At 37.4% G+C, this 27091-nt stretch overlaps 1 protein-coding gene across 1 annotated transcript in view; it reads left to right on the top strand.

Annotated features, from left to right (window-relative positions):
• ADAMTS19 (ADAM metallopeptidase with thrombospondin type 1 motif 19) overlaps positions 1-27091 on the top strand; it is a 272346-nt gene that overhangs the window by 205832 nt on the left and 39423 nt on the right. The window contains exons 18-19 of the mRNA XM_049787377.1: positions 14346-14499; positions 22627-22762. Coding sequence (XP_049643334.1) covers positions 14346-14499; positions 22627-22762 — 290 coding nt within the window. The remainder of the gene's footprint in view (positions 1-14345; positions 14500-22626; positions 22763-27091) is intronic.

Genomic DNA, 27091 nt, shown 5'->3' with positions numbered 1-27091 from the left:
TTGTGCAGGTCGTATCTCAAACCCTAGACTAGGGCTTTTTTTTATTGGTCCCAGGATACCTATAGTCAGTCATGGTTCTGTCAGCCAGTCATCTGTAAATCGCGATCTTGGCATTTGGATAGACCAAAGGGTGACAAGTCTTCTGATTTTGTCTTATAGTTAGCTGGTGAGATAGGGTAACTTGCTCTTAGGTCAAGTTGTTCCCATTTTCCTCATTGTCAGGATATCGTATTAGGGCTGGCACTTGTTGGTGTCCGAGCAATGTTAAGGATGTCCCGGATGGGATTTGTTTCCTGTGGCTGTTGTGGAAAACTGTGTTTTTCTATGTCTGGGATCCAGGGTTTAAGGCTGGACGATTGGTGTCTAATCACCTAGGGTCTAAGTTGGGTCCACGTGACATATTTTCAAGGCGGGAGATGCCCCTGTATTGTAAACAAGTATGAGTTCTTATCCCTAGTAGATAAGAGCTCGTTTTTATAAGGAAACTGAGTTTTCTATCTGCTACAGCTACATGGCTAGAACTGAAGGGAACTTAAGAAGGAGAAAAAAGAGAGCATAAAAACCGGCTATCCTTTGCAAAAGCTGGCTCCCTGTGTGTGACACCAGGCGGGGAAAATCCGCGAAAGTACACCGGCCCAGTGGGGCTCAGCTGTGAAAGACTGTGAGTGTGACCTGTCTATGTCTGTCTACTGTCCTCTTGCGTGAAACTCTTGCGAGTGGGGCAAAAAGAGCCTCCAGAAACCTCGCTCGCCCAGACGCCATTTTCAGGGAGGGACTTCAGAGCATAAAAGCCGGCTATCCTTTGCAAAAGCTGGCTCCCTGTGTGTGACACCAGGCGGGGAAAATCCGCGAAAGTACACCGGCCCAGTGGGGCTCAGCTGTGAAAGACTGTGAGTGTGACCTGTCTATGTCTGTCTACTGTCCTCTTGCGTGAAACTCTTGCGAGTGGGGCAAAAAGAGCCTCCAGAAACCTCGCTCGCCCAGACGCCATTTTCAGGGAGGGACTTCAGAGCATAAAAACCGGCTATCCTTTGCAAAAGCTGGCTCCCTGTGTGTGACACCAGGCGGGGAAAATCCGCGAAAGTACACCGGCCCAGTGGGGCTCAGCTGTGAAAGACTGTGAGTGTGACCTGTCTATGTCTGTCTACTGTCCTCTTGCGTGAAACTCTTGCGAGTGGGGCAAAAAGAGCCTCCAGAAACCTCGCTCGCCCAGACGCCATTTTCAGGGAGGGACTTCAGAGCATAAAAGCCGGCTATCCTTTGCAAAGCTGGCTCCCTGTGTGTGACACCAGGCGGGGAAAATCCGCGAAAGTACACCGGCCCAGTGGGGCTCAGCTGTGAAAGACTGTGAGTGTGACCTGTCTATGTCTGTCTACTGTCCTCTTGCGTGAAACTCTTGCGAGTGGGGCAAAAAGAGGCTCAGAGGAGCACGGCCGCTCCGCTTCGCTACGCGGCCGTGCACTCTTTCTAAGGAAAGAACTCCATTGCAACAAGAAGGAAAAATCACACTAAGAACGGCGCTATATCACAGAAGCAAACATTTCTCTCTGGACTGTCTTCTCTGTTACATGCTCGGGCCTAAGATTTGACCCAGTGTGAGGCTTCATCCACGGAGGACTCCCCTCCCTTAGAGGCAAGTCAGCCCATCCAGAAAGGGAGGAGCCAGAGGAGTGTGCTGCCTACATCATATAGACAATGAATACCACTACAACACGTAGAAAAACCCACAATACAAATGTGACAATGGGGAAACAGCGCAGGCCAGCATCAGACATAGAGAATGAAGATGACAATTCTGAGGACCAGATAATGACTGAACAACTAATCAACCTCTCAGATAAGGACTTTAGACTAGCAATATGGAAGGTGCTCAACAGACTCCAAGAAACCATGGATCGAGTTGAACAGAACACTAATAAGAACCAAGAAAATATGAAGGCAGAAATGACAAAACTCCAAACTGAAATAACATGTCAACTAACAGGCCTGAAAAACTCAGTAAACGAAGTGAATGACAAAATGGATAAGCTCTGGGACAGGGTATCAGAAGCTGAGAATAGACTTGGTGCTGTGGAAGATGAGATACATAACAATTCCATACAGCAGGAGAGATTGGACAAAAAACTTAAAGCAAATGAGCAGACAATGGAAAAATTAGTCAAAGAATGGGAACAGACGAAAATAGAAGTCTATGATAAGATCAACAGAAACAACTTAAGAATCATTGGAGTCCCAGAGACCCAGGAAGAAAATTTCCAGGAAGAATCAATGGTCAAGAACATCATTAAAGAGAAACTCCCAGAGCTAAAGAATATATGTGATCAAATCCTGCATGCCCGAAGAGTACCAACCAAAAGAGACCCCAGAAAAACCACCCCAAGACACATCCTAGTCACAATGACAAATCCCACAGATAGAGACAGAATTCTGAAAACAGCAAGATCAAAAGGGGAAATCATGTTCAAGCAAGCTTCCCTGAGATTTACAGCAGACCTGTCACCAGAAACGCTCAATGCCAGAAAGCAGTGGTGGGATATTGTGACAAGACTGAATGAAATGAATGCTTCACCCAGAATACTATACCCAGCAAAACTCACTTTCCGGTTTGATGGAAGAATACATGGTTTCACAGACAAAAAACAGCTCAGAAACTTCACAGACACAAAACCAGTCTTAAGAGAAAAACTGAAAGACCTAATCTAAGACAAGACTACCCAAAAGACACACCAAATTTTGAAATAAAGATGGCGTTAAATCCCAGGACAATTCTTTCTCTCAACGTCAATGGACTAAATGCACCAGTTAAGAGACACAGAGTGGCTAAATGGATCAAAAAACTCAATCCAACCTTCTGCTGCCTACAAGAAACGCACCTGAATAGTCAGAACAAACATAGACTCAAAATAAAAGGCTGGAGAAAAGTTATCCAAGCAAACAACACCCATAAAAAAGCTGGAGTGGCCATACTAATATCAGATAATGCAAACTTTATACTCAGGAAGGTTGTAAGGGACAAAGACGGACATTTTATATTAATCAAGGGGTACGTAGAGCAGGAAGAATTCACTCTCCTAAACATATATGCACCGAATGAGGGGCCAGCAAAATATTTAATACAACTGCTGACAAATCTGAAAAATAATATCAACAACAACACAATAATTGTGGGGGACCTAAACACGGCTTTGTCAACACTGGACAGGTCAACCAGACTGAAACCCAACAAGAATATACTAGACCTGAGGAGAGAAATGGAAGAAAGAGGCCTAGTGGATATATATAGGACACTCCATCCCCAGAAACCTGGATACACATTCTTCTCCAATGTACATGGGACATTCTCCAGGATAGACTACATGCTGGCACATAAAACATACCTCCATAAGATCAAGAGGATAGAAATTTTGCAGACTACCTTCGCTGACCACAAGGCTCTGAAATTATTTGTGAACTCCAAAGGGACTCAGAAGAAACACTTTAACACCTGGAAGTTAAACAGCCTCATGCTCAATAACCAGTGGGTCCGAGATGAAATCAAGGAGGAAATAAAAAGGTTCCTGGAAACAAATGACAATAAAGACACAAACTCTCAGAACTTATGGGACACAGCAAAAGCAGTACTGAGAGGAAAATTTATAGCTTTGCAAGCACACATCAGGAAGGAAGAAGGAGCTTACCTGAGTAGCTTAATGACACAGCTAATAGAACTAGAAAATGCTCAACAAAAGGACCCAAGAACAGGAAGACAGAAGGAAATAACAAAGCTGAGAGCAGAAATCAACGAAGTGGAAACTCAAAAAACAATCCGAAAGATCAACGAAAGCAGAAGTTGTTTCTTTGAAAAAATAAACAAGATTGATAGACCACTGGCAAACCTAACAAAGAAAAGAGAGAGAGAGAAACTTGATAACTCGTATCAGGAATGAAAAAGGAGAGATCACTACTGATATGACAGAGATTCAAAGGGTAATCAGAAACTACTTTGAAAAACTCTACGCCACTAAAAATGAGAACCTGGAAGAAATGGATAAATTCTTGGACTCTTATAATCTTCCACGGTTGAAGGAAGAGGATGTAGCATATCTAAACACCCCCATCACCATTGATGAAATTAAAACAGTAATCAAATGTCTGCCGAAAAACAAAAGCCCAGGTCCAGATGGATTCACTAATGAATTCTATCAAACTTTCCAAGAGGAACTACTGCCAATCTTGGCAAGACTCTTTCATGAAATTGAACAAACAGAAACACTTCCAAATAGCTTTTATGAAGCCAACATCACCTTGATACCTAAACCAGACAGAGACGCTACCAAAAAAGAAAATTACAGACCAATATCACTGATGAATGCAGATGCAAAGATCCTCAACAAAATCCTGGCAAATAGGATTCAATGCCTCGTTAAGAAGATCATCCACTACGATCAAGTAGGTTTCATCCCAGGAATGCAAGGCTGGTTTAACATCCGTAAATCTATCAACATAATACACAACATCAATAACAAGAAAAATAAAAACCACATGATCATATCAATAGATGCAGAGAAAGCATTTGATAAGGTCCAACACCCATTCTTGATCAAAACTCTCAGCAAGATGGGAATGGAGGGAACCTTTCTCAATATAGTGAAGGCCATCTACCACAAGCCAGTGGCAAATATTATCCTCAATGGAGAAAAACTGAAAGCCTTCCCTCTAAATTCTGGCACAAGACAAGGCTGTCCTCTCTCACCACTCCTATTCAACATAGCACTGGAAGTACTTGCTATAGCGATTAGGCAAGAAAAGGATATCAAGGGAATCCAGATAGGAAAGGAAGAAGTCAAGCTCTCACTGTTTGCAGATGACATGATACTCTACTTAGAAAACCCTAAAGACTCTATCAAAAAGCTTCTAGAAACAATAGACTCATATAGCAAGGTGGCAGGCTACAAAATTAACACACAAAAATCAATGGCCTTTCTATATACCAATAGTAATAAGGATGAAATGGACATTAAGAAAACAACCCCATTCACAATAGTGCCACACAAACTCAAATATCTTGGAATCAACTTGACTAAATATGTGAAGGACCTATACAAAGAAAACTATAAAACTCTGCTCCAAGAAATAAGAGAGGACACACGGAAATGGAAACACATACCCTGCTCATGGATTGGCAGGATTAACATCATCAAAATGTCAATACTCCCCAAGGCATTATACAGATTTAATGCCATCCCTCTAAAGATACCCATGACATTCTTCAAAGAAGTGGATCAGACACTTTTGAAATTCATTTGGAACAATAAACACCCTCGAATAGCTAAAGCAATCATTGGGAAAAAAGAATATGGGAGGAATTACTTTTCCCAACTTTAAACTGTACTACAAAGCAACAGTTATCAAAACAGCATGGTATTGGAATAAAGATAGGTCCTCAGATCAGTGGAATAGGCTTGAATACTCAGAAAATGTTCCCCAGAGATACAACCATCTAATTTTTGATAAAGGAGCAGGAAATCCTAAATGGAGCAGGGAAAGCCTCTTCAACAAGTGGTGTTGGCACAATTGGATAGCCACTTGCAAAAAATTAAACTTAGACCCCCAGCTAACATCATGTACAAAGGTAAAATCCAAATGGATTAAAGACCTCGATATCAGCCCCAAAACCATAAGATATATAGAACAGCACATAGGCAAAACACTCCAGGACATTACAGGCATCTTCAAGGAGGAAACTGCACTCTCCAAGCAAGTGAAAGCAGAGATTAACAGATGGGAATATATTAAGCTGAGAAGCTTCTGCACCTCAAAGGAAATAGTGCCCAGGATACAAGAGCCACCCACTGAGTGGGAGAAACTATTCACCCAATACCCATCAGATAAGGGGCTAATCTCCAAAATATACAAGGCACTGACAGAACTTTACAAGAAAAAAACATCTAACCCCATCAAAAAATGGGGAGAAGAAATGAACAGACACTTTGACAAAGAAGAAATACGCATGGCCAAAAGACACATGAAAAAAATGTTCCACATCACTAATCATCAGGGAGATGCAAATCAAAACAACGATGAGATACCACCTCACACCCCAGAGAATGGCACACATCACAAAGAATGAGAATAAACAGTGTTGGCGGGGATGTGGAGAGAAAGGAACTCTTATCCACTGCTGGTGGGAATGCTGTCTAGTTCAACCTTTATGGAAAGCGATATGGAGATTCCTCCAAAAACTGGAAATCGAGCTCCCATACGATCCAGCTATACCACTCCTAGGAATATACCCTAGGAACACAAAAATACAATCCAAAAACCCCTTCCTTACACCTATATTCATTGCAGCTCTATTTACCATAGCAAGACTCTGGAAACAACCAAGATGCCCTTCAACAGATGAATGGCTAAAGAAACTGTGGTACATATACACAATGGAATATTATGCAGCTGTCAGGAGAGATGAAGTCATGAAATTTTCCTATACATGGATGTACATGGAATCTATTATGCTGAGTGAAATAAGTCAGAGAGAGAGAGAAAAACGCAGAATGGTCTCACTCATCTATGGGTTTTAAGAAAAATGAAAGACACCCTTGTAATAATAATTTTCAGACACAAAAGAGAAAAGAGCTGGAAGTTCCAGCTCACCTCAGGAAGCTCACCACAAAGAGTGATGAGTTTAGTTAGAGAAATAACTACATTTTGAACTGTCCTAATATTGAGAATGTATGAGGGAAATGTAGAGCCTGTTTAGGGTACAGGCGGGGGTTGGGTGGGGAGGAGGGTGATTTGGGACTTGGGTGATGGGAATGTTGCACTGGTGATGGGTGGTGTTCCTTTTATGACTGAAACCCAAACACAATCATGTATGTAATCAAGGTGTTTAAATAAAAAAAAAATTAAAAAAAAAAAAAAAGAAAGTCAACAGCTAACTGCTCAATACGTTTTATTAAATAGTTTACATTTTTAGTGAGGCAACTACCTAGGACAAAGTCAGGATTTATACATGGGTATAAATTGACACATAACTTGGATTCATGTGATAAAAAATAGAAGTAGTGATATCCTTTGTGACACAAGGAGTCTGAAAGAATATTTCTCTGCTTTAAGATTTAGGGCATGTTGCTTGCTTGCTTCTTAATGCATTCAATTCTTAATTAAAGATAGCAAACAAACCAACCCACATAATATACATGACTCATATAATTTTTTGGTAGAACCAAATATGCCAATGAGCATTACTAAATATATACGAAGTACTCACTAAATGCAAGTCCCATTTTAATGAATAATTTCCTTCTAAATCATACATGATTGTTCATCTAAGTTTAAGTATCAAAATCATATAGAAATATTAAAACAGTTATTTAAGCCTGAGGATTTAAGTAACTGTTCACAAAGTATATTGCTTTAGTGAAATCAATTTTATGATAATAGCATTTCATAAAATTAAGCAACTAAAACTTTTCTCTTATGCCCAACTTTCTTAAATTTTCAAAAATGCTCCTTTTTGTCTGATGTGAAGTGAAAAGCAATAGTTGACATCCCAGCAAGCATTCTTCACAGGAAAAGCATGACTATATTGTCCTCCCTAGAATTTCTTATTTCAAAGTAATTTTGGAAGTGTCATGATGGCCAAGTCCATTTCTGTAACTTACAAATGATACTAATTCTCCCTCAGACAATAGTCTGAGCTGAACAAGTAAAGCTCACTATTTTATTTCTTTGCGTTTCAGTTCTCCGGTAAGAGTTTTCTTTATATTTCATGTATTTTTAAAAATATGTCCCACTGTTTGCATTTCAACTCGTTCTTATCATAAGCTCATAATTTATTTCAAATACTCAAAGTTACCAATTTTGAGCAGTAATCATATATATATATATTTATGAAGATAGAAGTCCTACAATATGATTGCCTAGATTTGAAGTTTTTTGATAGGAGTTATTGGACCACTCCCAGAGGTGCTCAAGGCTTACTCCTGACTTTGTGCTAATTTCTTTCCTGGTGATCTCTGAGAATCAAATGGGATGTAGCAGAGTGAATCCAGGTGAGCTCTGTAAAGGCATGAGCCCTAGCCATTGTATTATCTCTAAGCCCCAATCTAAAGTTTTTAATAAAAGTGTTAGCTTCTTTGTATTGATAAAAAAATAAATTTATAGTGAATTTTAAAAATTATCACTTAAAACAATAATATATGCTACACACTTACTAAAACAGTGAATTACAAAAAGCTTGCCTCATCATGTGGGTAAAATATTTCTTAAATGCTCCATATCAAATTCATCTACCTTATTTTTCACTCTAAAAAATGTACCTGACCATAAGACACACACAGTTTTTTGACAAGAAAAACAAGAAAAAAAAAAAAAACTAAAACAAATGGTGTACTAAAATATTTAATAAACTCAACGAGAGATAAAAAAAAAAAAAAAAAAAGAAGGAGAAAAAAAAAGTCTGAAGAAGGAAGATAATATTAGATAATCTCATTCCTGAGATATCAAAAACTAAAGCAAGAGAGCAAGCAAATCAAAGAGATATAGTTCTTAGACTTTGATCACAGACCTAAGGTAACAGGGAGAGTAGGGGAGAAAAAACAAATTAGTGAAGGGATCCAATAAAATGTAGTAGAAGGATACTAGTATTCTGGTGATGGCTGTGGTGTGATAGAATTTTCAAAAGATAGGAAAATGTATCCCTGTAACAGTCTTCTAAATAAACCAATGTTACGCAATATAAATAAAAAAATTAAATAAAAGTCTTAACTCTGAATTACCTGTCATTATTATTGCCTCAATTTAGCATCAAAAAAAATATATATATATAGTTTAGGGACTGGAGTCCTAGCACTGCAGTAAGACATTTTGCCTTGCATGTGGAGGATCTGGGATGGATCCAAGTTCAATCCCTGTCATCCCATATGGTCTCCCAAGCCTGCCAGGAGCGATTCCTGAATGCAGAGCCAGAAGTAACCTCTGAGCATCACTGGTGTGGAAAAAAAATAACTATAAATGCTAATTCGATAAAAATAAAAATAGTTTAATATATACATATATATAGATAGATAGATAGATATAGATACATAGTTTAGTGTCACTAAAAATTTAGGTAAATTTTTTTTGTTTTGCTTTTGGGTCACACTCAGTGGTGCTTAGGGGTTACCATATATGTTTGAGTATAAGCCGAGTTTTTCCTGCTCGAGTTTGTGCTTAAAAATCCAAACTAGCGTCCATTTCTTCCTTATTAGTATTGGTGTATAGGAAGGCCATTGATTTTTGTGTGTTAATTTTGTAGCCTGCCACCTTGCTATATGAGTCTATTGTTTCTAGAAGCTTTTTGATAGAGTCTTTGGGGTTTTCTAAGTAGAGTATCATGTCATCTGCAAACAGTGAGAGCTTGACTTCTTCCTTTCCTATCTGGATTCCCTTGATATCCTTTTCTTGCCTAATCGCTATAGCAAGTACTTCAAGTGCTATGTTGAATAGAAGTGGTGAGAGAGGACAGCCTTGTCTTGTGCCAGAATTTAGAGGAAAGGCTTTCAGTTTTTCTCCATTGAGGACAATATTTGCCTCTGGCTTGTGGTAGATGGCCTTAATTATATTGAGAAAGGTTCCCTCCATTCCCATCTTGCTGAGAGTTTTGATCAAGAATGGGTGTTGGACCTTGTCAAATGCTTTCTCTGCGTCGATTGATATGATCATATGATTTTTATTTTTCTTGCTGTTGATGTTGTGTATTATGTTGATAGATTTACGGATGTTAAACCAGCCTTGCATTCCTGGAATGAAACCTACTTGATCGTAGTGGATGATCTTCTTAATGAGGCATTGAATCCTATTTGCCAGGATTTTGTTGAAGATTTGTTGAAGATTTGTTGAAGGACATTAAGAAAACAACTCCATTCACTATAGTGTCACACAAACTCAAATATCTTGGAATCAACTTGACTAAAAATGTGAAGGACCTATACAAGGAAAACTATAAAACTCTGCTCCAAGAAATAAGAGAGGACACGCAGAAATGGAAGCATATACCCTGCTCATGGATTGGCAGGATTAACATCATTAAAATGGCAATACTCCCCAAAGCACTGTACAGATTTAATGCGATCCCCCTAAAGATACCCATGACATTCTTCAAAGAAGTGGACCAGGCACTTTTGAAATTTATTTGGAACAATAAACACCCTCGAATAGCTAAAGCAATCATTGGGAAAAAGAATATGGGAGGAATTACTTTCCCCAACTTTAAACTTTACTACAAAGCAATAGTTATCAAAACAGCATGGTATTGGAATAAAGACAGGCCCTCAGATCAGTGGAATAAGCTTGAATACTCAGAGAATGTTCCCCAGACATACAATCATCTAATTTTTGATAAAGGAGCAAAAAATCCTAAATGGAACAAAGAAAGCCTCTTCAACAAGTGGTGTTGGCAAAACTGGGTAGCCACTTGCAAAAAATTGAACTTAGACCCCCCAGCTAACATCATGTACGAAGGTAAAATCCAAATGGATTAAAGACCTTGATATCAGCCCCAAAACCATAAGATATATAGAACAATACGTAGGTAAAACACTCCAGGACATTGAGGCTAAAGGCATCTTCAAGGAAGAAACTGCACTCTCCAAGCAAGTGAAAGCAGAAATTAACAGATGGGAATATATTAAGCTGAGAAGCTTCTGCACCTCAAAGGAAATAGTGCCCAAGATACAAGAGCCACCCACTGAGTGGGAGAAACTATTCACCCAATACCCATCAGATAAGGGGCTAATCTCCAAAATATACAAGGCACTGACAGAACTTTACAAGAAAAAAACATCTAATCCCATCAAAAAATGGGGAGAAGAAATGAACAGACACTTTGACAAAGAAGAAATACAAATGGCCAAAAGACACATGAAAAAGTGCTCCACATCACTAATCATCAGGGAGATGCAAATCAAAACAACGATGAGATACCACTTCACACCCCAGAGAATGGCACACATCACAAAGAATGAGAATAAACAGTGTTGGCGGGGATGTGGGGAGAAAGGAACTCTTATCCACTGCTGGTGGGAATGCTGTCTAGTTCAACCTTTATGGAAAGCGATATGGAGATTCCTCCAAAAACTGGAAATCGAGCTCCCATACGATCCAGCTATACCACTCCTAGGAATGTACCCGAGGAACACAAAAATACAATACAAAAACCCCTTCCTTACACCTATATTCATTGCAGCACTATTTACCATAGCAAGACTCTGGAAACAATCAAGATGCCCTTCAACAGACGAATGGCTAAAGAAACTGTGGTACATATACACAATGGAATATTATGCAGCTGTCAGGAGAGATGAAGTCATGAAATTTTCCTATACATGGATGTACACGGAATCTATTATGCTGAGTGAAATAAGTCAGAGAGAGAGAGAAAAACGCAGAATGGTCTCACACATTTATGGGTTTTAAGAAAAATGAAAGACATTCTTGCAATAATAACTTTCAGACACAAAAGAGAAAAGAGCTGGAAGTTCCAGCTCACCTCAGGAAGCTCATCACAAAGAGTGATGAGTTTAGTTGGATAAATAACTACATTTTGAACTGTCCTAATAATGTCCTAATAATGAGAATGTATGAGGGAAATTGAGAACCTGTTTAGAGTACAGGCGGGGGTCGGGTGGGGAGGAGGGAGACTTGGGACATTGGTGATGGGAATGTTGCACTGGTGATGGGTGGTGTAAAAAAAAAAATAAAAAATAAAACATGGACACTCCTTAAAAAAAAAAAAAAAAAAGAAACAACACGATTGTAGCCTTTCATACACTCTTATAACACACAAGACCAGTGCATCCCATTGAGAGTCCCTCTAAAAAAAAAAAAAAAAAAAAAGAATAAAAAACAAATATCAGGACATATGCAATCAGCACAAAACTTATTAGTTTGCCTACAGGAATACATGACAACACAGAAGTTGTGGAAAGCTTAGCATATCACTGGGGCAATGGACAAATATCTCAGATTAAAAAAATTAATGAGTATTAAAAAAAAAAAAGAAAAACTTACATAAGGTGGCATTTTGTAATTTACAATGGTTTATATAGATTAAAAATAAGTGTATGGCTAAATTTTGAAAAAAAAAAAAAATCCAAACTAGCCTTATATTGGGTCATCCAGGTTATTTGATTCAGTGTGTGCGCACAGACGCAAATGCAGGTAGTCTCCGGTCATCTTCTGCCATCTACTGGAGGGTGCGGTGCTTCAGCTCAGTCCACAAGTCATGGATGAGCTGAAGAGGTAGGCGGCTGAACTGAACTATTTAAGCCACAGTATTCTATGCTTTGTATGAGACTGACAGCAGTGATGATGATAACTGCGAACTCAGTGATGATGACAATGTCTATTCTGATACCCTCATATCAGGTACATCTGAAGTTCTGTTTGGGCATACTAATGAGAAGGAGAAGGAATCCAGTTTTGAAGGATTTTAACCTTTGTGATTTAGCTTGATTACCTGTTTTTTGCACTTTATTTTAAGTTCTATTTTATTTATACTTTATTACAGTTTTCTGCACTTTATAGTTTTAAAGTTTTGTCGCTAGTTTACCATTTTTCTTTGGCAATAAATATTGAAAAGCATTTAACCTCCTGATTCCTCAATTATTGTTATTGTTTTGGGTATATGTTCTTATTTTTGAAATTTACCAGTAGCTGCTGCATTTTTCACCTCAGCTTATGCGTGAGTTTCTAAGTTTTCCCAGTTTTTAGGGTAAAATTAGGGGGTCAGCTTATACTTGGGTTGGCTTATACTCGAGTATAAATGATATGTCTAGCTCTGTGCTCAGAAATAGCTCCTGGCAGGGACCATATGGGATGCCAGGAATCAGAACCTGGGTCTGTCCTGTGTTGGCAGCATGCAAGGCAAATGCCCTACTGTTGTGCTATAGCTCTGGCTTAGATAATATTTTGTGTCCCATTATGTAAATTGCTTCAAAATATATCTACAGGTTCATAAAATTAATGCCTTTCATGAGGTTTTCTATCCTGTCTAGTGCAATTGCTTTTATATATTTTTAGTTAATCTTTCACATGGCTTACAATATTACAATTGCCTGTGGTTGCCATTTCTCTATCTGGCACTGGGCATTGGAGGAGGATAAAGTAGGCATCATTCCTGCTTTTGTATCCAGTGTAGAACATATTGGGTCATTCTTATACAGCCTGGTTTGCTTTTTGGCTCTGCTGATTTATATGCACATAACTACTGTTACTAAATTAAAGCTTTTCATTTTATAGGCCAGAAGGATAGCACAGGAGTTATGGCATATACCTTATATGCATGGGACTCCCATTTGTTCCCCAGCACATAATAGCCTCCCAACCCTGCCAGTGTTCTTGGTGATCCCCTTCATCAAGGGCTCAAGCAGCAGCACTATTAGGGGCCTTAATATTGAACTACCAATGTGGTTGGCCAAATACCATCAGGAAGAGCACTGGGCTCTCAGAGCATTTGTTGGGAACCCCTTATTCCTTCCATCTGTCTCTTCCCCAATCCAGAACAAGAGTTCATTTTTAACATTTTGAGGGGGGAATGAGTTTCTATATAAATATGAAGTGAGTAATCATGCCAAGATTCACAATGAGGGTCCCAAGAAAAAGTCCAGTGGGTAGGACACTTGTCTTGCACACAACAGACCCGGGTTCTATCCCTGACGATCCATATGGTCTTCTGAGCCCATCAGTTGTGATTCCTAAATGCAGTGCTAGGAGTAACCTATGAACAATAGTAGGTTTGGCCCCAAAACCAAAATAAAAACAAAAACCGGAGTGATAGCACAGTGGGTAGGGTATTTGTCTTTCACACAGACAACCCAGGTTCAATTTCCCACAACCCATATGGTCCTCTGCCAGAAGTAATTTTTGAACACAAATCCAAAAGTAACCCCAGAACACTGCCGATTGTGGAAAAAAAAAAAAAAAAAAAACAAAAAACAAGAAATGAGAAGAGAAAAGAAAAGAGAAGACAAGAGAAGAGAAATGGGAACCAGTTCCATCAAATGCAATTAAAGAAGTTCCCAACATGTGGGAAAACTGTCTAGTGACTAGTCTATGAAGTTGAGAGAAAGTCAGCTCTGCCTCTGACTTTCTTCAAATGGGGCTTTTCCTCTTAGTGTCAGTAGCTCAAAGCTAGGTGTAGGATGTCAATCTGCAGAAATTTGACTGTTTCAATATTCAATAGAAAATCCCTATTTTACCTAGGGCAGGAGATTCTGCATACCCTAGGACCTAGGGTAAGCTCTCTAAAGAGTCTACAAATTCGTTTCAGTCTTGATCTTGTTGTTCCACTTTGATCCATATCCCTGAATCCTCTCATGTTCCAGGTGCTGCTGTTTCAAGACAACAGTTATGGTCTGCACTATGAATACACGATCCCATCAGACCCTCTTCCAGAGAACCAGAGCTCTAAATCTCCTGAACCCCTTTTCATGTGGACACACTCTGGCTGGGAAGATTGTGATGCTACATGTGGAGGAGGTAAAGGACTTTCTTTGATTTAGCTTCCTAAACAGTGATTGTTTTCTGATGAACAAGTGGTAATCTATACACATCTGCAAACTCTTAGCTTTAATTCCAAAATTTATACAGAATTAGAAAGGACAAGGATGTGTAGAACACTTGGTGGTATTTTAATGACAAGAGGAGAGTAGTGCATAATCTGTTTGGTTTGGTTTTAATTTGGGGCCACACCATCAGTGCTCAGGGCTTACTCAGGGCTGTGTTCTCAGGGAGATCCGTGCCAAGGATCAAATCAGATCCATATTAGGCAACCATAGAACAAGCTCTTTACCTGCTACACTATCTTTTCAGCCACCCTCTCTCAAATTAAATCTGAAGATTTAGGAAGAAGAAATGTTGGCATTGCTATGGGCACACAGACATCTGGGCTACTTCTAGTATTGAGAACTACAGCTGAGTGTGCAGGGAAATGATCACTTCAGGGCAGCAAGAAAGATAGGGTGTCAGAGGCTACTGCTGAAACTTTGAAAAACTTCACATCTCTGGGTTTCTACCTGATGCTGGGACCACTAGGTCACAGAGGCCAACAAGGAAAGACTCAGGGATTAAGTTTCAGAGAGAGATTATAAAAAGCAGCTGCAATCTCCAGCACAGAGGAATCAGCAGAGTTACTTATATCAGTTTCACAGTTTAAAAAGATGTTCTCAATCATCCTTTGCTCCATGAGATTTTCTTTGATGATGCACATCACTCCCCAGGTTCCATGATCCTTTGTGAACTGAGGGCCAGTCCTTTTCTGACAATGTAGCAATAAGCATTCACATGACTAGTGATTGTCTTGATTTATTTTTCACTCATGTTAGGGTCCCTAAGTAGTTCCCTCGTACATCTTTCAACAAGTTGAAAATCAAGAACACAGAGAGAAACAAATATATTTGAAATGAAAAGTAAACACTTAATTTATCTTCTTTCTGAATAAGTGAATTTTTGGGAGCAGTTGAATTCAGGCTCTGAATGGAACAGAGGAAATCAGTCTCTGAACCTTGGTACCAAATGGTCTGGGGATGAATCCCCAGCTTTTTTGTTTATTTGTTTGTTTGGAGACCACACTAGATAGTTCTCAGGGCTCACCTGTGTCAGCGATTGGGGACCATACTGAAGGTTGGACATTGAACCCTAGTCCATCATCAGCAAAGTAAGTGCTTTACCTGATGTACTATCTCTCTAGCCCTGGCTCCCCAAATTTGTTTCTTCAGATAACATTGAATAAAATTCAGAGTAAGTTTTGTCAATTGTCATACTGAAGGAATAGAAATTTAGAACAAATGTTCAGGATTTGAATCTGAGATTCCTTAACTCAAGTCTCCCTTCCTTCTCTTTAGATACTTCCTTTAGGAACAGTTCAGATGGATTATGTCATTTTTTTTTTCTTTTCTACAAAATGCTGCATGTCTCATAGAAATTTTTTAGGTTTTCTTTGGATTCCAAAAAATATTTTTATTTGTCAAATAATGATGCCTCTTTATTACAAATGACTTTATTTTTTATAACCCTTATAATCTAAATTTTTTTTTATCCTCCTAATCTAATACAGAACCTATATATGATTTATGTTGAGTTAGAGTCCATCAAATCTGTTCCAGTGTGTTTAGTCAACAGTTTTCAATTATCTTTGATGATATTAATAGGGAACTGAATATTTCAATGCCAAAATATTTCTGGGACTTTGGATATTATAAATTTTTACAGTTCATAAATAAGGTGAAGGGACAAGATTTCAAGAATCACAGAAATTCTAATATTATATTGTCAATTTTTTAGCCAAGGAGAGCTTTGTAATCTTTCAGCATATTCATGAATTAAATGGGAGTGAGTTCAAGATGCAGAACATTGGAAACAGATTCCTGCAAAATTTATCCTTAGTAGAAAAGAGAAATCACAGAAAAAAATGCTTTACAGGGAAATAGAAAATACTAACTCAAAGCAAATAATAGTAGGGCATAGTATAAAATTAAGTATTTGACATAAGTTAATTTTAAAATTAGATTGTATTTTTAATTTAATTGCCAGAAATATTGAAGAATAATGTTTTTAAAAGGCATCTAGTATCTAAACAATGTTGTAGTTATATGTTTATTGAAATAAACTTTTTACTTTAATCTCAAAATTTTAGAGTAACCCAAATAATTAACTTGAACATTTTTACGAGGCTATCATTTCTATGAATTTATCATTACCAATTATTACAAGATATATAAAGTATAAACTACATTAGTTCATCTTTTAGAAAGAATATTATCAGATTGGAGTGTCCTTTCTCAGTACTGCTCAGGGGTCTCAAGTATCTAGGGCTTCACCTGGTGGTAGTGATGGAGCGGAAGTTTGTAGGCCTAGGATCAAATTAGGGACCTCCTGCATAATAGGTGCATGCTATAGTCCTTCAAGGTTCCTCCCCAGTCCCACAAGGGATGTTGTTTTTAAATGTCTAGTAGAGAGACAGAGAGAAAGTACAGATCTTGCCTGGCACCCAGGTAACCTGTATTTTATCCCCAACGCTTCATAAAGCCCCTTGTGATACTTGGACACAAGTTAACTCAAGTTAATTTAACACAAGTTAAGCTCTAAGCAGTTATGTTTACCCTCAAAAAAAAAAAGTCTTATGGATGTACAGTTCTAAGGACAATTCTATAAGCAATTGAATGGACATAGCATTTTGTATTTTAGCATTAACCATAAAAGTTGCACTAGTGAAGAGTGGTATACATTTAATGACTAAGCCCCAACTACAAACATTTTTGTAACTATGGTGCTTAAATAAATTATAAAAAAAGAAATAGTCCTAGCATCTTAAATCCATTGGTAAAATATTTAATTTGTATTCTTGCTTGAAAATATCTACAAAATCTTTAAAGGGATGTTTTACACTTATTTTGGCATCTCCAAAGTATAGACTAGTGTTTTAAATTCATTTTGACTGACTTTAAGTGATCTGGTCATCAGAGGCATTAAAGTTATATCATTTCCTAATATCTCAAGTTTGTAGTTAGAATCAGAATTTCACATACTGAAAACAGTAACTTTATTCCTATAGGATTTAATCTGATGTAGTGGATGAATTAATGAAATAAATAGAAGGAAGGTGCCAGAGAGATATAATAGTAGGCAAGGCACTTGACTTACACATAGCTGACCTGCGTTTGATCCTTGGCATCTCATATGGTCCCCTTCAAGGAGTGATTTCTGAGTGTAGAGCAGAACCAGGAATAACCCCTCCAAAAAAAAGTAAGAAAAAACCCTAGAAAGACCTCAACAATCAGTGATCTATTTTTAAATAAATGAAGATTTGTATATGCACTAAAGGAAACTTAAAAAGATACCCCATGAAGTGAAGAAATTGTATTGTGATCTTCACATTAGTTCAGATCCTGTTGACTTAGAACACTGATGCTACTAGGCTTAGATTGTGATTTTTTTTTTTTTAGACCTGTGTTTTTTGTCCTTTTTTTTTTTTTTTGGTTTGTTTTTGTTTTTGTTTGGGGGCCAAATTCAGCAGTGCTCAGGTGTTACTCCTGGCTCTGCACTTAGGAATCGCTCCTGGCAGATGAGATGCCAGAAATCGAACCCAGGTCCATCTCGGGTAGGCTGTATGCAAGGCAAAACTCTACTGCTGTGCTGTCACTCCAGTCCCAGATATGTGTTGCTTGATTTATGATCAGATTCCATGGAGGCATCCAAACCTGTATGTCTAAATTTAAGAAACATCTAAATTGATGCCTGTATCCATTTGGGTAAATGTACACCTAGCAGTGATTGAGTCTCACTCCTTGCCCTGTGATCACAGATTATTCCTGATGGGCCCATGGGACTATATGTGGTGCTGAGGATCAAAGTCAGCTAACATGCAAGGCAAGCAGCCAACTCTAAATTATTTCTTCAATCCCACCTGTTTGTTTTCTGAGTGCAATTCCTATTTCTATTTATTTTACGTATTTGGAGATCACTCCAAATAGACACAGGGGACTCTAATTATAATTTTCTGCCAACTAAGTCAGATTGTCAATGCAAGGACCAGTGGATTGGGTGCTACTGGGGAACCATGGGGTGGCAGGAATCAAACCAGATGATGCACATAGAAGACAAGTGTCTTCATGCCTATACTATTTTTATGACCCTCTGTTTCTTCTTTTGATTTTTATTTTTAATTTTTGTTTTTGGAGCCATATCCAGCAGTGCTCAGGGCTTTTTCTAACTCTCAGATGTCACTCCTGGCTGGGCCCAAAGGGACATATGTAGAGCTGGGAATAAAACCCAGACTTCCTCCTGTACTATCTCTCTGATCCCTCAATTTCCATTTTTAAGGCACTTTACTTATACAAAAATAAATGATAACCAAAGAAACTGCACCTACATATTATTTTGCTCAGCATTATTTTATTGAGGTCATAGCTAATAAGCTTTTATATTAACTTTCTTAATAGAACCATCTCAATTTAAGCATTTTATAATCTTGAATTTTAATACCTAAATGGAGCTGCAGAGAAAAGTGTTTTTCATCACTAGTCATTTTACTGCTACTGCTCTCTCACCATTTTAGATAATAATGCAACATTGGAGTGAACCTCTTAGCACAGAAAGAACATTGGGCTTGATTGACTTCCTTCTATTTCACTCATTAATTCTGTTACCAATAGTTTAATATTGCCAGGTGGCCCAGAATTAAGTGTTTTGTCTTTATAGAGAATTCACCATCTATCCAGTAAGGGATGAGGTAGTAATAAATCTGCCAAACTGATCTCCCATATGATCCCCCATAAGTGCAGTCACTGGAACAAGTGAAAATCAAGGTTGAAAAGATAGTGTAGTTCTGAGTCAAAAGAGTTAAAGCACTTGTTTGCATGCAGCTGACTCTGGTTTGAATTCCAGCACCACTATGGTTCCCCCAAGCAATGCTAGGGGTCATTCTTGAGCAAGAGTTAGCAGTAGCTCCTAAGCACGACTGTGTGTAGCTCCCAGACAAACAAAAAATCCCTATTGTAAAAATATATGAGGTTCCTAGAAGTGGAAATGATCAGATTAGAAAAGTGGATATAAGCTAGAGTATAAATGTCCTTGAGCATTAATCCAGCATTATAGCTAAATTTCACTTAAAAGTGAATGAATGACTTTAAAATAGTATGTTTGGGGCCGGAGAGATAGCATGGAAGTAAGGCATTTGCCTTGCATGTGGGAGGACGGTGGTTTGAATCCTGGCATCCCGTATGGTCCCCCGAGCCTGCCAGGAGCGATTTCTGACCATGGAGCCAGGAGTAACCCCTGAGCGCTGCCAGGTGTGACCCAAACCCCCCCCAAAAAAAGTGTGTTTATGGAAATGAACATATCATACTGGAAAATACATTGAATGTTGTGAACAATACAAAATAAAACATTATACTAAAAAGGAAATGATTTTAATATAAGGCCCAAGCCCTGAGGGAAAATATTTTTATAGAATGTGAAAAAGAAGGCTTACATGTAAATGGTATGATATGACTTTGGAAGTTGTTCAAGTTAAAAAGTGTTTAAAATATAACTATTATTTTTTTGTATCTCTAAAACATTTTTTAGAAAAAAGTACTTTAAATCCTTCTTGAAGTATATTTTCTTAGGATTCACTTTTTTGATGTTAATTGTTAATTGATCATGAATTAAATAGAAAGAAGTTAAAAATTAAAGAATAAATAAATATATAATCAAATTACAGAATTTTAGTTTTATTAATTTTTTATTAAAGCACCAGGGTTTACAAAATTATTCATAGTTGGTTTCAGATGCACAATGTTCTAGAGTCAATCTAGTTTTAAAAATTTGAAATATCCTATAGTAAAGTATTTTATTTATGCAATAGGCAAAATGAATGCATACCCAAGATTGTATGTCCATACTTTTTATTCAAATTTTAGAAAAGTTATATACCTAAAATAATATCTTTTTTTATTATATCCACTAGTGAAAAGTATATACAAATAAAACAAAACATTACGGTATTTTTCTTGCATCTTTGCAACCCAGTTCAACCCCCAGCATCACATATGGTTCCACTTCTGAGTACAGATTAGAAATAACCTCTGCCCTGCTGGTATGGCCCCCTTCCCCAAAATAACATCTATTCTGTGGTTACAATTAGAAACACAGCATAAAAATATATAATAAAAATATATCTAAGTTTATCTTCAAGATTCTAAAGTAAAGCAGCCAATATAATAGTCTTTGTTAGCTGTCTTCGGAGAACAAAGAGTCAGTTTTATTTTCACATTTTGCCCAAATTTGGTAATGGGATCATTACCAAACAGCTATTTCATGTTAGTCTGAAGTGAACTCAAAATGTCAAAATCAATTTCCTCAATTCTGATTTAATAGGAATGCTCCAGAGGTGAAGTGAATTGCCATAAAGCAAGCATTACCACTGTCAACAGCTTGCAGCTACTCATGATTCAGGCAAAAGGCCAGTTACTTCATCATGTGCTGTTTGTCCCTGGGTTTCACTGTATAGAATGTGTTGTAAATACTGTTACTAGATGCTGAAATGGAAATTTCCCATGTTTGGCTGGGGCATAAAAATTAAAAAAACAAGGATAATATTTGCATGTTTCTAAGATTTCTATTCTATTTTCATAGGCATGTTTTGTCTGTAAATTAGCAGCTCCATCTCCACTTTGTTTCTGTTCAATGAAATATTTTAAAGTAAAGTTAAGTTTCTGTGTAAATTTCCTAGCCTCTGTGAAGCTAGATATGTCTCAATTCAAGTTCATGCAATTCCATACTTTCTTAAATCCCTAAAATGGCCCAATATTTATAACTCTTTTAATATATCAGTGTTGGTTTAAGAGATTTCCTTCAAGATCCCAGTTTCTTAGGTCTAAACTAACATAAGTAGCATTTTCTGAGGAAGGAAAAATACCTTAAATCACTAATTCCAAGATTATACTTACGTAATTCCAATGATTATGCTTGTGATCAACAAAAGCTTTCTGAATAAGTAGCCATCTTTTTGTGTTGCTGTTGGCACAAAATAAAGCATGATTATTTAAAAATAAGTATTCAAGTATTGTAATTTAAAAGTGTTAATAAATATTCTGATGTACAACGTTCCAACTTCACACCTACTATCAGTATCAGTGTCCTTCATCAATGATTTAAGGTCCCCTTCCTAGTCTACTCCCTTAGCAAACTTAGTTCTTTGAAAAGCCATTATTTAAATTATCTTAAGTTACTACATCTACTTTAAAATAGTTTCTTCTGACTGTAAAAACTTGAAATTAGACTCTGAAACTCATACGTTTATTTGGAATATGTATGTTTACTTCAATTCTACTTTAGGTAGGCCTGATTATATGTAGATTTAATGCTTACAATGTTACATTGTACAAACTTTGCATAATATCAGTTTAATATATATACATACATACATCCCATGTCATAAAAGAACACCTGATGCATAGGAAATGTGAGGCAGGTTAGCAAAAAATAAACATGTACCAAATTCTTACATTTAAGTAACTAACTCTTTTAGGTGTTTTTATTTTTTAGGGGGTTTTTTTGTTTGTTTTTTTTTTTTTTTGTTTTTTTTTAGGGCCATTTCTGGCAATGTTCAGGGTCTATTTCTTGCTCTGTGCTTAGAAATTACTCCTTGTGTTTCTCTGGGAACTGTATGAAGTTTTAGGAATCAAATTTGAGTTATCTGCATCAAATCAAGTGCCCTATCTGCTCTAGTATCTTCCCTACACCTAGAATTTTTTTTAGGTTTATGGACCACACTTGGCAACATTCAGGGGTTACTCCTGGCTCTGTGTTCAGAAATCGCTCCTGGCAGGCTTGGGGACCATGTGTAATGCTGGGCATCAAACTCAGGTCCGTCCCAGGTTCTCCTCAAGTTCTGTTGCCAAGAACCTTTGTAATATACTTGTCATTTAACCTCTAATGAAGTCAAAAGATTACTGTTCATCTTCTTTCAGCCTAGAGTGAAGTTCTGTTCCATAAATGGTCAATATTATAATCATAGGTCTAACCTAATATTTATTTAATAACTTAACCAAGAAAATTACAAGTTGTGCCCACCTTCTAAATACTAAAATAATATTTCTTTCTATATTTATTTTCTCCTTTTAGGAGAAAGGAAAACAAGAGTGTCTTGCACAAAAATCATGAGCAAAAATATCAGCATTGTGGACCATAGAAAATGCAAGTCCTTGACAAAACCAGAGCCACAGATTAGAAGGTGCAATGAGCAGCCCTGCCAAACCAGGTAGGCCCAATTCCAGGTCCAAATGCAGATTAATGGTTCAGAACATTCATTCAAAAACATGATTCAAAATCTCCTTTTCTTAAGATATGTGCAAGGGGATACCAGCAAAATATAAGATTTTTAAATAAGCTCTAAGGAAGCAAGCCAATGAACTCAGTGGAAAGAGGTTGGGAACACAGCACTGCACTTTGCCTTAACTTCATGATCTGTGATAAGAAAGACACTGGAAGGAGTTCATCAAACTGGGAGACATTATTCAAATTACTGGGGAACTATTGGTTACCCTTCAAAAATCCTGTTCTTGGGTTGAATTCAGCTATTTACAAATAACTATTTCTACAAAACAGTATGCTGTGGGGGTAGTGTAGTGGAGCAAGTGGTAGGGTGTTTTCCTTGAGTGTGCTAACCTAGGATGGACCACAGTTCAATCCCCCGGCGTCTCATATGGTCCCCCAAGCCAGAAGGGATTTCTGAGTGCATAGCCAGGAGTAACCCTTGAGCATCAACGGTGTGGCCCAAAAAGCAAACAAACAAACACAATATATTGGAATTGGCCAAGAGTGAGAGGAACCAAAATAGTACCAGCACCAAGACCTCTATTCAAAAGTGGGGAGAAGTATTATGGTGCAACCAGTTCCCAAATTAGAGTGTCACTTCTTTCTCAGCATTCTCATGGTAAACTACAAGATTTCTAGTCTCTAAGCACCAGATTTCTGACATGAGTCTTAGTTATGAAACTATTAGTTGCAGTGGTCCTCATTGACTTTCCCAGTAACAATTAAAAGCAAAGCAGATAAATCATATGCAAAGATAAAGCAGTAATGCTTAGCTATTTAGAATGCATAGAGAGAAGGCTTTGTTTTAAAAATATGTAGACCTTTACTAAGAAGTGATTCAGTAGAACCAAATATAATTTTGTAGTGGACTAATATAATCAGAGCTCCTAAAGAATCTACTTTTTATTTTAAAAATACTGATGGCCACCAGATATGGCTTTGCTGGCCCCAGTGTCCTAAGCCTAAGTACCAAAATTGTCAGGTCCACACAACCAGGCAGAATATTGAATCTCACCTATAGTGGTCTCTGGGACAACAAGTTTACTGGGGAAAGATCATCCCTCCTCTCTCTCTCTCTACTCCCTTGTCAAACAAAATATTAATACTGAGATCAAGGAACTGAAGCTCATTGTCAAAAGTCCCAAAAAATTTGGAATAATTAGATGATTAAAAAATAGTGAGACTTGATTTCTTCATAATATGTGAACTGAGACATTTATTCTATCCTGCCACTGGGAAATTTGCTATGGTTCAGTGAGATGGAAGTATGGTTGTGTATTCTTGGGGAGTAAAACAGAATTGATATCATCCATAATAACTTCTGCATTGGATTTACTGTAAATTTCTGTTCCCTACAAATCATACATGTAAAGAATTTGTAGATTGGTAGGGTATGTATCTAATTCAATCTTTGTGATTGTCCCCATACCTGATTAAGTTAGTATGGGGAATACAAGAAGCAGAAGAGAAACAAAACTGTCAGTTAACTCAATAGTCTATTCAATCTTAAGTTACCACTTTTAAAATTAGTATCATACAGTTCGTATGCTCAGTACATATAGTTTCCTTACTCCTACCCACTTTTGTTGAAGTATTATACTCTGAACCCCCTTTATTTATAGCATATGGTAAAACTCAATTATTAAGTCCTCCAGATCTGTTTCATGCTATGTTTATAAAAAAAGGTAAAAGAATTTAGAAAATACTTTCTCCCTCTGCAGAGCTATACCTGTAAAATGTTTCAGTATATTTAGAGTAAGGAAGATATCAAAATCTGTCTGCCAGTTTTTCCTTTCCTTTTCATTTCTACTCTAAAAATTCTGTGCCTCTACACCTATGACAATACACTCTAAAAGAATAGGCCAAGAATACTGTGTACAAGACTAGGCAAACACTCTCAAATGCCTATTACAATTGCCTGGTTGTCTTCTTTTCATATCAATTCTCTAAGTAGATAAATGCATTAAATATTGTTAGGAGTGGTGTAGCCAATCAACCAGATAGCTGACTGAAAAGTCACTTATAGTCAGTTCAGCCACTCCTCTCCTTTCAATGCTGGCATAGATAGAGAAGCAGAGTTTGGTTCCTTTTTGTTGTTGCTGTGCTTTAGTTTATTTTTTCATGCTTAAATCCATCATACAGTGTGTAGAATACTTGCCTTACAGGTAGCCAATCCAAATTCCAACCCCAGTATCCCATATCATTCCTGAAACCCACCAGGAATGATCCCTGAACGCAGAGCCAGGAAGGAGTAAGCCCTGAGCACAATCAGGTGTAGACCAAAAACCAAATAAATAAAGCACCCTTTCCTTTTTCTATTTTGACATATATTAAAATGCAATTACTCTCACTTTGTTTAACAGAATCTTTGAAAATGCTATTTATTCATTTTATGAGACATATAAATTTTCCATCTGATCAAAAAGTCAGTGGTGGTGTCTGCTAGAGATAACGAATCCCTTTTTAAGCCTTTTAAATACATTTTATTCTTTTTTTTTTGAAAAATTTTTATGTTTTTTAGCATAATTTCATGGCAAAATGTAGTGACATCTGCCTGTGAAGTATCCTTGCATAAGACATGGTGTTTCTCATTCAGTCACTGAGCTGTATTATATGGGCAAAAGAATGTTTCGATGTCTTAGTAAAATGAGTTGCTTTGATAAGGTCAGAAGTGATATATTTGACAGCTAGAGAATGGAAGTCTTTTCATTAGAGCGTATTGTCTTTCTGTGCTTAGAAACAGAAGGAATCAATTGTGAAACCCCAGAGAGCAAAGGGAGGTTAACCAAAATACTGGAAAGTAAAAATTGGTCATGGGGACTAAAACTTTCTGCTATAAATAGATCAATCTTTGTTCTGCTTCTTAATTTTCTCCACCCTGGTAAAGATACTGTATTTTCCATTCACACTTATAAAAGTCATCAAATGATATGATGGGGGGCCAGCGCGGTGGCGCTAGAGGTAAGGTGTCTGCCTTGCAAGCGCTAGCCAAGGAAGGACCGCGGTTCGATCCCCCGGCGTTCCATATGGTCCCCCCAAGCCAGGGGCAATTTCTGAGCACTTAGCCAGGAGTAACCCCTGAGCATCAAACGGGTGTGGCTCAAAAAAAAATGATATGATGGAACCCATTTTGTATGCCATCTCTAAAATATAGACACACTAGTAAGTAGCATTTTATAAATGAGACTTAGAGATAAGGAATGGGATAATTTTAACAGTAGATAAAATCTAAAATACAAAATCCTTTTTCTCATTAGTATATATTATACATCCTTGTCTTAATTTTTGAGTACTTTTCTTCACAATGGAATAACTATAGCATATCATTTTATTAAGGATTTCTAAGTGTATCTTATCTTAAAAAAAGACTCAATGACAATGCGAAATTTTTCTTTTAAGGGTGTATTCTAGGTTCCCTGTAAGTGGAACAATACACAGTTGGGTTTAAGAGTGCTTATTGCCCGAGTGTCTTCTTGAAAAGAGATAAGTGTAAATTAAGTTGGCATTAGAAGAAAAGCATTAACTTTACAAAAAAAAATTATGAGAACTCCAAAGCAAAATAGCAGGTTTGGGCCCTATTTGATACAGAGCAGCAGGCACAGACAAGAACATTATCAGAGGCAATTAAATATTCCTAAAAATGCATTTCTTGGGAGCTGGGAGATTGCAGGGTGGGGTTCATGCCTCTCCCTACCAGCACTTTTAAGTGTGGCCCTAGTGACATCCAGCACCACTGGCCTGTTGGACACCCCAAAGTGTTCTTCTTTTTAAGAAATAGAGCATAAACACGTGAGGAATGAAACAATTTTATTCCTAAATGAGAGTGCTTGGATGGAAAACAATGTGAATTAATTTTCAGGACTAGAGACTATTTCTATAAAAGAAAAGCATAATTAGCATAACTTGGTTTTAACTATAATTAATGAAAGTTACTGTGTGCACATTTTATGGATGTAATAAAATTGAGATTGTGGCCTATGATCTGAAAAACTTATATCCCAACCAAGAGAATAGAGGGTTCCTTTGGCATACTTTGAGCCTCTTCACTTCCATCAGAAATATCTAAGAAGGGCCATACATGTTCCAGAAGACAAGTAGCAAAGAGTAAAGGAGTATTCTGTCCCTGTCAGATGGATGGAGAGCCTTTTGAGATGGCAGGGTCATGTAGCTGGCCGCCAAGAATTTGGGCAGCAGATACTTTATAAGCAAATGCCATGAGGTGAAAATAAAATTGGGTAACAAACTTGAGCATCTGTTTTTCTTTCTAATCAAG

The sequence above is a fragment of the Suncus etruscus genome, chromosome 14, assembly GCF_024139225.1.
Source record: "Suncus etruscus isolate mSunEtr1 chromosome 14, mSunEtr1.pri.cur, whole genome shotgun sequence".
Classification (NCBI taxonomy): domain Eukaryota; kingdom Metazoa; phylum Chordata; class Mammalia; order Eulipotyphla; family Soricidae; genus Suncus; species Suncus etruscus.
This window is presented reverse-complemented; position numbering and strand designations above follow the sequence as displayed.